At 38.6% G+C, this 13397-nt stretch overlaps 1 protein-coding gene across 42 annotated transcripts in view; it reads right to left on the bottom strand.

Moving 5' to 3' along the window:
- Positions 1 to 13397, bottom strand: part of clasp1a (cytoplasmic linker associated protein 1a) — a 55287-nt gene that overhangs the window by 2587 nt on the left and 39303 nt on the right. For 10 of the 42 annotated variants that reach the window (XM_083535815.1, XM_083535817.1, XM_083535778.1 and 7 more), the window contains 16 exons: positions 13002 to 13105; positions 12568 to 12591; positions 10994 to 11238; positions 10753 to 10816; positions 10180 to 10343; positions 10018 to 10096; positions 9775 to 9918; positions 5344 to 5490; positions 5004 to 5110; positions 3792 to 3939; positions 2979 to 3219; positions 2330 to 2386; positions 1682 to 1854; positions 1445 to 1573; positions 613 to 819; positions 254 to 370 (listed from right to left, as the gene is read on the bottom strand). In XM_083535815.1, the coding sequence (XP_083391941.1) occupies positions 254 to 370; positions 613 to 819; positions 1445 to 1573; positions 1682 to 1854; positions 2330 to 2386; positions 2979 to 3219; positions 3792 to 3939; positions 5004 to 5110; positions 5344 to 5490; positions 9775 to 9918; positions 10018 to 10096; positions 10180 to 10343; positions 10753 to 10816; positions 10994 to 11238; positions 12568 to 12591; positions 13002 to 13105 (2150 nt within the window). Of the gene's footprint in view, positions 1 to 253; positions 371 to 612; positions 820 to 1444; positions 1574 to 1681; positions 1855 to 2329; positions 2387 to 2978; positions 3220 to 3791; positions 3940 to 4367; positions 4482 to 5003; positions 5111 to 5343; positions 5491 to 6013; positions 6110 to 9774; positions 9919 to 10017; positions 10097 to 10179; positions 10344 to 10752; positions 10817 to 10993; positions 11239 to 12567; positions 12592 to 13001; positions 13106 to 13397 lie in introns of all 42 variants that reach the window. The other 32 variants (XM_083535781.1, XM_083535777.1, XM_083535785.1 and 29 more) reach the window with 10 other exon arrangements.

Below are 13397 nucleotides of genomic sequence, written 5' to 3'. Positions count from 1 at the left end.
AGTCCAGAATGCTTTTATGATGTAAAGCTAGCTGGGAATGCTGGGAGTTTAGACTATGACAGCTGGCTTGGTTTAACCAAGTGAGTGTTTAACGACCCTTGTCTATCTGCTTAAGCCATGTCAAACAATTGGTCATGGTATGGAACTAATGCAAATGTGATAAAACAGATAGCAAAAGTGATAAAAAAAAAAAAAAAGAAAGAAATTGGGAAGAAGGTCAGAGAACTTTAAACTGATGAGCAGAAGATTGTACCTTACTGCCCGTGAGCTGTGCCAGGTGGGGCTTCAGCTCCTCGCCGATAACAGAGTAGATGGCTACCAGGCAGAAAACACTGGCCTTGCGAACACTGCTTTCCGTGTTGTCATAACCCTGCAGAAAGAGAGACATAGGCTGTAATACTAACTGACAGCACTAGATAAACACACACACACCGAAGTCAAAGGATAGTTAGGACCGATAGCTATGTGAGCCAGATGAGGGAGTATAAACAAATAATACACAGTGCCCGTGGACAGAGATCCAGTTTCACACAGTTAATGCAAGATGATGACCTAATTTTCTCTGATTCATCAGTATAAATGATAGCAAAGATAATAGCATTAGAAACTCACTTGTAAGAGGCCAGGAATGATGTCTGGTAGCAGCTGATGAAGAGAATCCTTGGCAATTCTTTCGACAACTTTTGTCTGCATTTTGATAGCTGCCAGGTTAATGGGGTAGTCTGCAGTCTGCACAATGGGACACAGCACCTTGATACACTGCTCAGGGTGGATGGAACCAGCCAGTGTGGATGCAGACTCCTCGGCAGCTCTGACCACCTGGTGAGAGCGTAGAAGATTTAAATAAGGTTACATTTGTTTAATCCAATTCTTTTTTCCTTAAATAAAATAATCTAATTTTGTATTGTATAAGTTAGAAGACTGCAACCCATTTTTATACACCTAGTATTAAATGTAATCGGATTTCTTCAACTCAAGTGGATGTACAAAATAAACTGTTATGGTGCTTATCTTAAAAGCCCAAGTGTACACCCATGGTTCATTAATTTATTCATCTGTTTTAGGTGCCTGATTGGTGAACATCACTGAAAACTAGGTGCTCTGTTTTCACCGGTGCAGGTGTTGAACTTTACCTGGGATTAGAGACCTGCTGCTTAATTGCCATCTTAATTATATTTTCAGAGAAAGGCTGGATTGATTTATTTAAATAATCATATGAGTAGACTCAATTATGAAAGCTTCTTGCTTTTCCGAAATAAGGTCTATGCTTATTTTGATATAAGGTGTTTTTGTTTTTAAGTCAATTTTAGTATACAGTGGTACACATAAAACCAAAAAATAACGAAAGAAGGTTGTCCAAAAATAAAGGTTGAGAAATGGCTTCAACTTTTCCGGCATTATACAATTAAAATGATGACTAAAAGAACGTGAAAGTGTTTGTAACCTCTTTGTGGGAGTCTTTGTGAGCCTCTAATGTCTTCATGATGGTGAGTTCTGCATAGTTCTTGAAGCGGGCTGGCTGAATCCTTAGGATCTCTTTTAAAACACGCAGAGCCATAGCTCGAATCGTGTGCTATAAGAGAGCAGAATGTGGACTGTGATCCATGTGTACACAATTGAACATCACAGCAACATGTTAAGTGCAAATTCATTTTTAAAAAAAAAAGGTACAGGTACTTACATCTTTATCTCCAAGTGTCTCTAGTAGCAACAGTAGTATGGTTTTAAAATGCTCGTCCCACACAGCTAGGCTGTCTTCTCGGGTGATCTTCAGTAGTTCCACCAGTGCCCCTTTTCTCTCCTCTACTCGCTCATTGTGATTGGACAGCTCTTTCAGCAAGTCAGCCACCAAGTCTAAGTCATTCAAATCAAATTCAGTTAAAATAGAGGGAAAAATCAAGGAAGGGACCTGAATTTATGAAAGCTACTGGGTCCCATTTGTAGCAGACACCATATAGTAAATATTATTAAACAAATAGGATTAGTATTTTTCTTCTAATTGTACATGTTGTACAGCTAGATGTTACTCTATTAATATAAAAGACCGAAATCCAGGTTAAAGCTCTGTTAGTTTGTGCCTACAGCTAAAAAGCAAATGATATATAGGCAGAAAAAGTAATGCAGTAATAAAGAGCCACTGAAAAGTCCTATGATATTAAGTCACTACACGATTTTAGTGACTCAAGCACTGCAAGCACAGTAGCTGCCATACCACCAAAGATGAGATGCAGTAAATGGTTATAACAATGGAATGAAGCAAACTGAGAATGGACAAAACAGAAAAGTCTTGCACGGAGGAGTAAACTTATTCTATTGAGTCTGCCTTTACCAGGAGCAAAGCCCTTGGAGAGCACCATCTTGTTCTCACTGCACTGCTGTCGACGGCCTGTAGAGAGGGAAGGAGAGGAGGAGGGAGGACAGTACGGATGTGATGACTAATACTAGGTGAAATCCAAGACACCCCCTTGAGCCCCTACTAAAACGTCATGCCTTCAAGAGTATAAATGAAATAGAACAACTTCGTTATTCTCAAGAGAAAATGGAGATGTTGCTTTTCTTACTCACTCAGAAATTCATTTAATTTTTAGTTTTTGTAGAATTCCAATAACTGTTTTTCTTTTCTTTATAGTTTTCATCGACATATATTCCTTTCCATTTTAAAGCATTCCATCTACTCGAATAAGTCTTTTGCAAGTGGTTGAATGTTTTGCTTGGTTTGTGGCTAAATGTCTTAAAATGTGCATTGCAACACAAATAGCATGTAGTAAAAAACTAAATGCCTTAATTACACATGCATTGCATGTTATAATGAGCTACTGAATGATATTTAAGGGTAGACAAATGTGTGATGCATGAGGATTTTTCATGCCCTATAAAGTTTGCTGTGTTGATTCTTCACAGATAGCAATGAACATATAAAGTGGTATGGAACAGACAAGGTGAAAAGCGCAGAAATGAATGGCAGAGTGCAAACTTACAATCACGGAACTGTTCCACGTCATCATCAAAGACAGCCTCCTTCAAAGCACTCTTATCGTAACCCCCAATGGTGTCTCCATATCCATACGGAGTAAACTCTCGTGTCCTTGGACCAGCAAAAGAGCGTGGAGAAGGGGTGTTGAGCAGAGACGTCTTGTTATCCAATGCAGTGCGGCCGCCCTCCACTATGTCCAAACCCAACCGAGAATCCGAGCCAGGTGATGCAGAGTCCCTGCCAACCTGGAGGAAAACACAAGTATATGCAATGTAAGTAAAGTAATCCCCTGTTTATCTTGGTGGTTACATTCCAAAAATTCCCGCAATAAACGGACTCCACCCCCAAATTGCTATTTTATGTATACAGTACTGTATTAACATTTTACTTAATTTTATAATTAATAATTATATTTTTATTCATAAATTTCATTATTTCAACATAAACCTCCATAAAAACAATTCCCTATAAGTTGTTTGGTCTATCATGCTATCTGCGAGAGACCGGGAAAATCAGCCAAACAAATTAGTTATGTGGAAAATGCAATCCCACGATAAACCGAGGGCATGAGATTTGAAATGCGGTAAAGCGGGGGATTACTGTATATGCAAACTTGTTGCTAAAGCTGTTGCTGGAATTAAATAAAATGGTTAAATATTGAAGAAACATTATGGACTATTGTCTACATAACTATGTATCTTCTTAAGTAACAATAAGGTTCTTAAATTGACATTAATTCTTACAAATATTGAACCATTACAGAATAAATATTAAAAGCATTTGCACATAAAACTACGCAAGCTCAGAAAACACCTACCCCATCATCCTTCTTAAATTCACGTCTTATTGGCTCGTGGAGGTCCTCCTCACTGCGATATCTAAAACTCTGGATGGCCTCTGTAACGCCACGAAGTGAACTGTAAATTTCATCAGAGTTCATATTCTCCGTGTCATACTCCAGCATACTGTCCAGGGGAAAAAAAAAGAGAAAAAATAAAAATCAGTGTTATGCTGTACATACACAAAGCACAATGTCACTGTTATTAGTGGGCATAGTATGTGCAGTAGGCTGAAGTGAAGTTCATTAAAAAGCACATGCATTACTTTAGAGACAAAAGGTTATAGAGGAATTCTTAGGACTCTCAGGACTCCTCAGCACAAGCTGAACTAGAATCAAATGTTATTCATTTTCAGAACCAATGTGCTGGACTATAGAGCCATGGTGTTCTAAATATTTCACTTGACTAAAGGTTTCCAGGCTGTTTTTCAGAATTAAATTCTTACTCTTACAATAAATTTTCCAAAAATTTTGTGATTGGGCTTGTCCTGAGTCGGCGGGGTCTTAGCACCCATGCTGCCCCCCCCCGCAATAATAGCCAAGTGGCTGAATTACCTGGGGGAGAACGCGCAGCGCAGGGCCCTGAGGGAAGGGACAGGGGCTGAGGGCTGAGATGAAGGAGGTGCTGGGTGTTTTGAGAACCCATCGACACTCCAACCCCACAACCGACTGTGCCCAAAGATCAGCCAAAGTGAGAGAGAGAGAGAGAGAAAATGGGGCAGGAGAAGAAATACAACAGACAGACAAGAGAAATGAAATAACAGGACAGAAGAATGAGCATAGAAGAGTAGTAGAAATAGAGGACAGGAGAGGAGTAAAGTGTAGACACCAGTAAAGTATGGAAAGAAGAACAGAAAGAAAGATATATTTGGAATATTGGCATTTGTGCTATGTAAGTTATGGAGTTTTAGAATTGATTAGAAACCCATAAACTGTCAACATGCCTTTCAAAAGAACAATAGTTAACGCTAACCTATCTTAAAAAAACTGGCGAATTTCACCTACTTTTTTTTTTTACGTACATTTGAGAACGTCAACTTATTTTTAAAGGCAGTAAAAGGTACAGTGAGAGAGGTTACAGAAAACAAGAATGTGTGATTTGCCATGAGTATAGTGTCCATTACACATCCATTACTAAAGTACACTCATGCATTATTGGCCTGCTAAACGAAAAGGGGAAAGACAAGTTACCTTGGTGAAAGGCCAGTGTGAGAGGAATTAGTGGGAGAGGTGAGGGGGCTAGTCCTGCTGGATGGATGCCTGGGTGGTGTACGGCCAATTGTGTTGCTGGGAGAACTCTGAATGAAGAAAAAAAAAAAAAAAAAAAAAAAACCACATTAAACGTGTATTCGGGTACACACATGGAAAAGCAAACATCAAGACAACCTGTGACACAGAATAATAAAATACATGATGACAGAATGTTAAGTAACCTGTAAAACATGAACAGAGGGCTAATAACTATAATGAGGGAAGTGAGTAATCTAATAAATTCATGGCTTCAGAAATAGGACAAAATATAAGCATTTACCACTCCACTTGTGCTGCTGGAGTTCTTCAGGTGGGTGTGGAGGAGCTTGGTGGCTCCATCCTGGAATGTTTTGGGCAAAGCTCCAAGAAGCATAGTAAATTCAGGTGTGTTCAGTTCAAAGAGAGAGATCAGCACAACCTGGGCAGCCTACACAACATAAAACACACAATGAACACGCAGAGTCTAAACTAAGCAAACATTTAAAAAACAATAAAGTTGACAAGTAATTATTAAAGTTATACAGAAAGGAAATCATCAGAGGCAATCCACAAAGCTGTTCACAAACTGAGCAAAAGTTGATGAATATTGTGTGCAAGCGTACGCATTCTGATGCAAATGTCCCATCATAGCTCACAAGCTCCTACACACAGACATGCATGAAGTTTACATGAGTTATTTTGTCAGAATTGTGTTAGGAAGGAAAGAAAGATGATCACCCTTGTGATTTGTAGGGTTTCCGTAATACTATACTACTCAATTTCCCATTTTGTAAATATCAACCCTCCCTGCCCTGTATCCAAACAATTTAAGAGTGGTGATGCTTAGAAATAGTTGTGTAAGGCATTGAGATGCAGGTTAGAGTCAGAAAGGTCACGCTCATTACACTCAGGTTAGGGTTAGAGGCCGTGGGGTGAGCTGTTTGGCAGTTAAACCGACAGGTGGGCACTACCTGCTTACACCTTTCCTCCAGATTACCCTCTCCGGGAAGCACAGCTGTAGTACTTGGCCTGCCTGAAAACTCCTCACCCGTCCAGTTATGAAGGGTCTAGGCCACAGCGCAAGTATAAGACAATAACCAAGCCTGAATGCCAACTGGAGACTCTTAACAGGGGGAAATGTATAGATCTTGCACTATCGAACTCTCCAGCAGATTACATTACCCAACTATAGATAAATGCATTGTGAATATACATATATACATTTTAGGGGTGCAACAGTACACAAAATTCACGGTTTGGTAAGTACCGTGGTCACCTTGGTAATTATTATTATGAACATTTGTGTTCAACATTTGAAATGCTTGCTTGGTTAAATAAATTTAATATTTTATAAAAATAGAATAAATCAAATAAATGCAATAAACTTTTTAATTATATTGATTAAATGGAGTAATCAATTAAATTGACAAATTAAAAAGCTGGGATTTTTAAAAAATTAGTTTACATTTGTTAAACCCCTTTTGGGTAATACAGATGTGTATGTGTGTGTGTGTGTGTGTGTGTGTGTGTATGTGTGTGTGTATGTGTGTGTGTATGTGTGTGTGTATGTGTGTGTGTATGTGTGTGTGTATGTGTGTGTGTATGTGTGTGTGTTTTACATTAACATTTACTTTTCTAAAGATATGATTTATTCAACTGTGTCTTGGGGGGGCATGTGTCTTATTTCCGGTACGAAATGAGTAGCCACAGTGACACTATGCTAACTCTAGTTTCATTTTTATACCCATGGTATTGTTATGTTTGCGAATTTTAATAATAATACTGTAATGATTAAAAAAAATGCAGATCAAGGCAGAGATTCCACAGATTGCATTCGGTATAACAAACCGACAGCCATGTACTGGGGAAAAAAAAAATTTATGCGAGGCAGAGACTAAACAAACTTGCAGTCCGCCACTTAATCCGTTTCTGAGGGAAATTCAGATTGTAACTATGTTTCACACGTAAAAAGGATCGCATTCGGTACCAGACCGTGTGTACCGAACCGAAAGCCCTGTACCGAAAAACGCCGGTACAAATACATGTACCGCTACACAAGTAATATAATATACACACATGTACATATACAGTGGGTACGGAAAGTATTCAGACCCCCTTAAATTTTTCACTCTTTGTTATATTGCAGCCATTTTCTAAAATCATTTAGGTTCATTCTTCTTCCTCATGAATGTACACACAGCTCCCCATACTGACAGAAAAACACAGAATTGTTGACATTGTTGCAGATTTATTAAAAAAGAAAAACTGAAATATCACATGGTCCTAAGTATTCAGACCCTTTGCTCAGTATTTAGTAGAAGCCCCCTTTTGATCTAATACAGCCAGGAGTCTTTTTGGGAAAGATGCAACAAGTCTTTCACACCTGGATTTGGGGATCCTCTGCCATTCCTCCTTGCAGGTCCTCTCCAGTTCTGTCAGGTTGGATGGTAAACGTTGGTGGACAGCCATTTTTAGGTCTCTCCAGAGATGCTCAATTGGGTTTAAGTCAGGGCTCTGGCTGGGCCATTCAAGAACAGTCACGGAGTTGTTGTGAAGCCACTCCTTCGTTATTTTAGCTGTGTGCTTAGGGTCATTGTCTTGTCGGAAGGTAAACCTTCAGCCCAGTCTGAGGTCCAGAGCACTCTGGAGAAGGTTTTTGTCCAGGATATCCCTGTACTTGGCCGCATTCATCTTTCCCTCGATTGCAACCAGTCGTCCTGTCCCTGCAGCTGAAAAACACCCCCACAGCATGATGCTGCCACCACCATGCTTCACTGTTGGGACTGTATTGGACAGGTGATGAGCAGTGCCTGGTTTTCTCCACACATACCGCTTAGAATTAAGGCCAAAAAGTTCTATTTTGGTCTCATCAGACCAGAGAATCTTATTTATCACCATCTTGGAGTCCTTCAGGTGTTTTTTAGCAAACTCCATGCGGGCTTTCATGTGTCTTACACTGAGGAGAGGCTTCCGTCGGGCCACTCTGCCATAAAGCCCCGACTGGTGGAGGGCTGCAGTGATGGTTGACTTTCTACAACTTTCTCCCATCTCCTGACTGCATCTCTGGAGCTCAGCCACAGTGATCTTTGGGTTCTTCTTTACCTCTCTCACCAAGGCTCTTCTCCCCCGATAGCTCAGTTTGGCCGGACGGCCAGCTCTAGGAAGGGTTCTGGTCGTCCCAAACGTCTTCCATTTGAGGATTATGGAGGCCACTGTGCTCTTAGGAACCTTAAGTGCAGCAGAAATCTTTTTGTAACCTTGGCCAGATCTGTGCCTTGCCACAATTCTGTCTCTGAGCTCTTCAGGCAGTTCCTTTGACCTCATGATTCTCATTTGCTCTGACATGCATTGTGATCTGGAAGGTCTTATATAGACAGGTGTGTGGCTTTCCTAATCAAGTCCAATCAGTATAAATCAAACACAGCTGGATTCAAATGAAGGTGTAGAACCATCTCAAGGATGACCAGAAGAAATGGAAAGCACCTGAGTTAAATATATGAGTGTCACAGCAAAGGGTCTGAATACTTAGGACCATGTGATATTTCAGTTTTTCTTTTTTAATAAATCTGCAACAATGTCAACAATTCTGTGTTTTTCTGTCAATATGGGGAGCTGTGTGTACATTCATGAGGAAGAAGAATGAACTTAAATGATTTTAGCAAATGGCTGCAATATAACAGAGTGAAAAATGTAAGGGGGTCTGAATACTTTCCGTACCCACTGTATGTATATGAAATCAAAATATGAATGAGACGATAGATAATCACAACTGCCATTTGTTAAACAACCCTGAACATAGAACTATTTCTGGCAGACCACTAAAATTTTTAGGGGAGCAAAATATATACAATACAATATTTGCTAACCTGTTTCATGTTTGCTTGTTAATACACTAGTCATCCCTTTACATTTCATAACATTCCAAATTGTTGTATTGTCTATGATTGTCTTTTTCTCAACATTACTACTGCAGACTACTGCAACTTGATCCTGGACGGTCTGCCTCTAAAAGACATTCAACCTCGGTAACTGTAACTTTTTTTTTTTTTTTCCCTTCCCAGGTTCTCTCAAACCACCCCACTGCTACACTCCCTCCACTGGCTTCCTGTAGCTGCTCACATAAAATTAAACACACATTAATATTCACCTACCATGACAAAAGCACACCAGCACCCCTCTAGCTCAACTGGTCCCACCATCTCTCAGTAAGGAAGACATGTTTCAAGACTCTTCTCTCTTCTATCACAAAGCTGTAACAAACTTCCACTTCATGTACTTCTTCAATTAGCACTTTTAAAAAAGAAAACCCCTTTTTTCTAACAATTTTGTTTCTAAAAATAGTTAAGCTAATTGGGTTCTTAGTCTGTGTTGAATTAGAAGTTACTCTATAGGGCATCTGCCGAAAACCATAAATGCTAATGTATCATTTATAACGACAAATGCAGCCCTCACAAATGAAACCCGAAACTCAAACCAAGAGTAGACTAACAGAGCTATTCATTCTTTAAATCTAACAGGCCACATTTGGCCAAAAAGCAAGCACATACATTTTGTTTAATAAATCAAAATGTAAATAAAAATAAATAAATCATCTATCGTCCCATATTTGTCTTAAATGCAAATTTAAACAAAAATCAATAAAAATAAATAAATAAATAAAAGAATAGTATATATAAAATGGTTATATATGAAGCTTTAAAATAATTACTTATATCCATTAGTGGAGACATACCTTTCTGACATCAGAGCTTTTGGGTTCTGTTGTCCATGTTATGATGCGGGACACAGCTAATCTTGTCTCGCTGGAATTCACAAAGTCTCCGGGGTCCATCTGCCTTGCCAATGACTCAATGTACTTCAGGATGGCTACTTTAACCTGCAAAAATAAACAACAACAACAAAAAAAACATTCAATACATTTAGCCCAAACAACAAACAATTACTGTTAACAAAATCTAACTATAAACGTATGTACCTTCAAGTTGGGAGTTTGCGTCTGGTCAACAATAAACCTCATAAGGATGTTAAATTGTTGGTCGAATGGGAAAGACTCACTGCAAAACAAAAATGAAACATTAGACACACAGTAAACAAGCATTAACAATAACACAGACATAAATTAAGAGATGCATCTAACCGAGTGATATCCAGAGCCTTCTGGACTTTGGCCTGAACTGAACCGAGGAGATCAGCTCCCATTTTCTTTAGGAGTTGAGTGAGCAGGACAAAAAGCCAGTCCTGAAGGTCCTCTCTATGAACAGTGATGAAGTCTACCAGAGTCTCCAGAAACATGCTAAACACCTAAGACACAAAATACATTAAGTAGATCCGCATACCCTAAACAAATGTATTAAAAGATGTATTAAAGATGATAAACACGAACAAAATTAAGCAATCTGAAGTTAAGAGTACGATAGTTGTGATGCTATAATGAATGTTTAACCAGTATAATGTACATTAACAGTGGGACAAGCTTCACTTACTCTCTGTTATTAACATCCAGACCAAGGCAGAACATGCAAATAAAAACACACACGGTTAGTCGACATCAAAGAGCTTTTCGAAACATTTTCTTGAACTGTGCTTGGAACATTTCTGCTAATTGTTTAAATTAAAAAAAATAAAAATTAAGAAAAAAACACTGCAAGATTTGTTTTAATACAAAGTTAGTAAATAATTAAATCCACATGCCAATGGTTCTGTAGGTTACCTTGCTATGAGGATCTGCAAACATCCTTGTGAAGATTTCACATAATCTTTTCATCTCCACTCGACTGCCAAATACGTACATGTACACAGGTAAGGAAACTGCAATTAGCGTGCATCACTACAGTGAATTCTATAGTAATGACAATGATGCAACAGCTAAAGAAAAATGTAAAGCAGCTCTATCATATGTTTACGAGAGTTACACTATATGTATATACAGATTATATAGAGCTTAGACATACCTAAGGACGCGCTGGCTCTTAAGCAAGTTTTGCAGGCCCAAGAGTCCTTCCTTTCTCTCAGACCAGTTAGCGCTGGCACAGTGGTTAAGCACCTCGGCAACATCTTCTGTCTGCCGTAGGTAATGTGGTATCCCTCCATTACGGGAACTGTATGAGCGCTCAGAGCATGCACTGGATGCATCGCTGTTAGCATCGTCATCCGAGTAAATCCCTGGAGACTCGTATCGCCTTCTTATAGGTTTATGCTGTGAAAAGAGCAACAGATGCTGCAAAAGCTGATACATAACTTTAAAAAAAAGTGTTAGCCACTCAAGGGGGTTAGTGAAGAAGAAATCACCATGCACAACTCAATATTTCTGTTCTCTTGTAATGAAACGTCATGCAGGAAACAGTACGTTTTGATCAAGCATGACCGTAATAGCATCATGTCGGGGGTTGGTGGGGAAATTGAACCATATTCTGAATGTGAACATTTTAAGATTACCCTCTACCAAATTGATGGAAAAGCCAAAGCAATCCAAAAGAATATTAGCCATGGGTCTGTATCTTAAACCAATCAGATTTCTAATTCACCTCACAGGGCAGCTAGCTGGTCCAGAAATAGCATCTGCATTTTTCCGTCCTCTGATTGGTTGGTCAGAGGGAAACTGTTACAGCCAAGTTTGACTGGCAAAACACGTCTATAACGCTTCGCACATATTAATACATTAAAGTTAGACTTTTTTTATGCCTACGGAGGAAGAGAAATTTATTTGGTCTTGGACATACTTAAAAATCCATTTTCAAGAAAAGCTAGACATCGTGAGAGAAGGTCGGCCAACCCCGAAGCTAGTTAGCTTGTCTCAGCCCGGGAAAGAGTTTGTTCTCCACTTCCAGACCAGTGAATACGAGCCGTACCACTGGATTACAGCCTCTGAGGAGCGGTGCACATTATGAGTCTGCATCTCTGGTGAGTAGGTTGTATTTTATAAAAATTTATGTTTGTGTCATGTTATTAGACAAATACTGATTCTGAACATGATTATGTAGGTTGTAGTGTAGAGGTTTGGACCTTGCTTTAGTAAAATAGTATTCACCCTCCATATGTGAAATGCGTCTCTCTCTCTGTAATGCCACGCGTTGTTATATTGCATTTTTGTATAGTATTGATTGTTTCTATAATTGCGACAGTGGTATTAAGAGGTGGATTAAGTCGGGTAAGTCCCCACTGAAGGCTCAGGTACCAAATACGCGGCCCGCCACTGCGTTCTTTACATATTTAGATCTAAATAATCAGGAAATGAAAGCTGGAATGTGATTCATCATCTTATAGTTCTCTTTTGATCATTTTTTTTTTTTTTTTTTTACCTTACTATTCCAAAACATTCAAAAGATATAAACTTGCTAAAGATGTATGTTGACAGAGTTCATGATAATGCTTAAAAAAAAAAAAAAATGTAATGCTATGCATATCAGAACTGAAAATGTAAGTGGTGGTTTAAATTTCTGTTTAAGGTCTGCCACAGTAATGAAGAACATGAATGACTGTTGATTAGTGTATAAGATGGCCATACACAAAGCAAGTAGATAACTACCTTATTCCTGGAGTCTCCTAACAGCTGAAGGTATTACCAGACAAACAAGGAAGCAAAAGCAAACAGACATGTATTTCAAAAAAGGCAATGTTGAATGCAAATTGACATTTTGAAAATTGTACTTGGGTTATGAAAACAGTCATGATATCTGTCACTATATTAATTCAATTTTGCACTGATTTATTAAACCTTCAAAAATGATTAGGAGCTTATGAACTGCCAAGTCTAGCATCCAAAACACTTACTGTTCCTAAAGTAACATGTAGAGAGATTCTATCAAATGTTCACATCTGTTTTCACCTTGCATCATCAAGTCATTATGTTTAATAAACAGCAAATGCAAAAATTTGAAACAACGTAACTGGAAACAATTTTAGTTTTAGAACGTACACCTGAAAACACCTAAAAATGTATATCAAAGGAACAGGTCTTACTAAAGCATCAGCCACAGCTGCCTCGACCTCTGTTCCTGTGTTTAGAACTCTCATGGCATTAACAGAGGCAGAAATTCGAGCTTGGTGGATTAGCCCAAATCGATCTGAAAGTGGAGAGAAAACACAGAAGAGTTAATTTAAGGAGAAAGCCACTATAAATAAAAAGCTACTTACCTCACAAGTGACTTCATTTTGAGAGGAAGGTAAATGTAGAAAATACATAAAGCCCAAATCACAAATATATTCACTTGTAAAAGCATCTATTTAAAAAAGATCAACTGATTCAGAATTAAAATAAACTGAAAAGGTGCAAGCAACTGTAAATAAACTAATACGACAACCTATAATGCAAGTAAAATCAAGTCAGAATAAAAACATTAATTGACTAGCTTATAT

This window comes from Silurus aristotelis (assembly GCF_946808225.1).
Source record: "Silurus aristotelis genome assembly, chromosome: 3".
NCBI classification, from domain to species: Eukaryota; Metazoa; Chordata; class Actinopteri; order Siluriformes; family Siluridae; genus Silurus; species Silurus aristotelis.
This window is presented reverse-complemented; position numbering and strand designations above follow the sequence as displayed.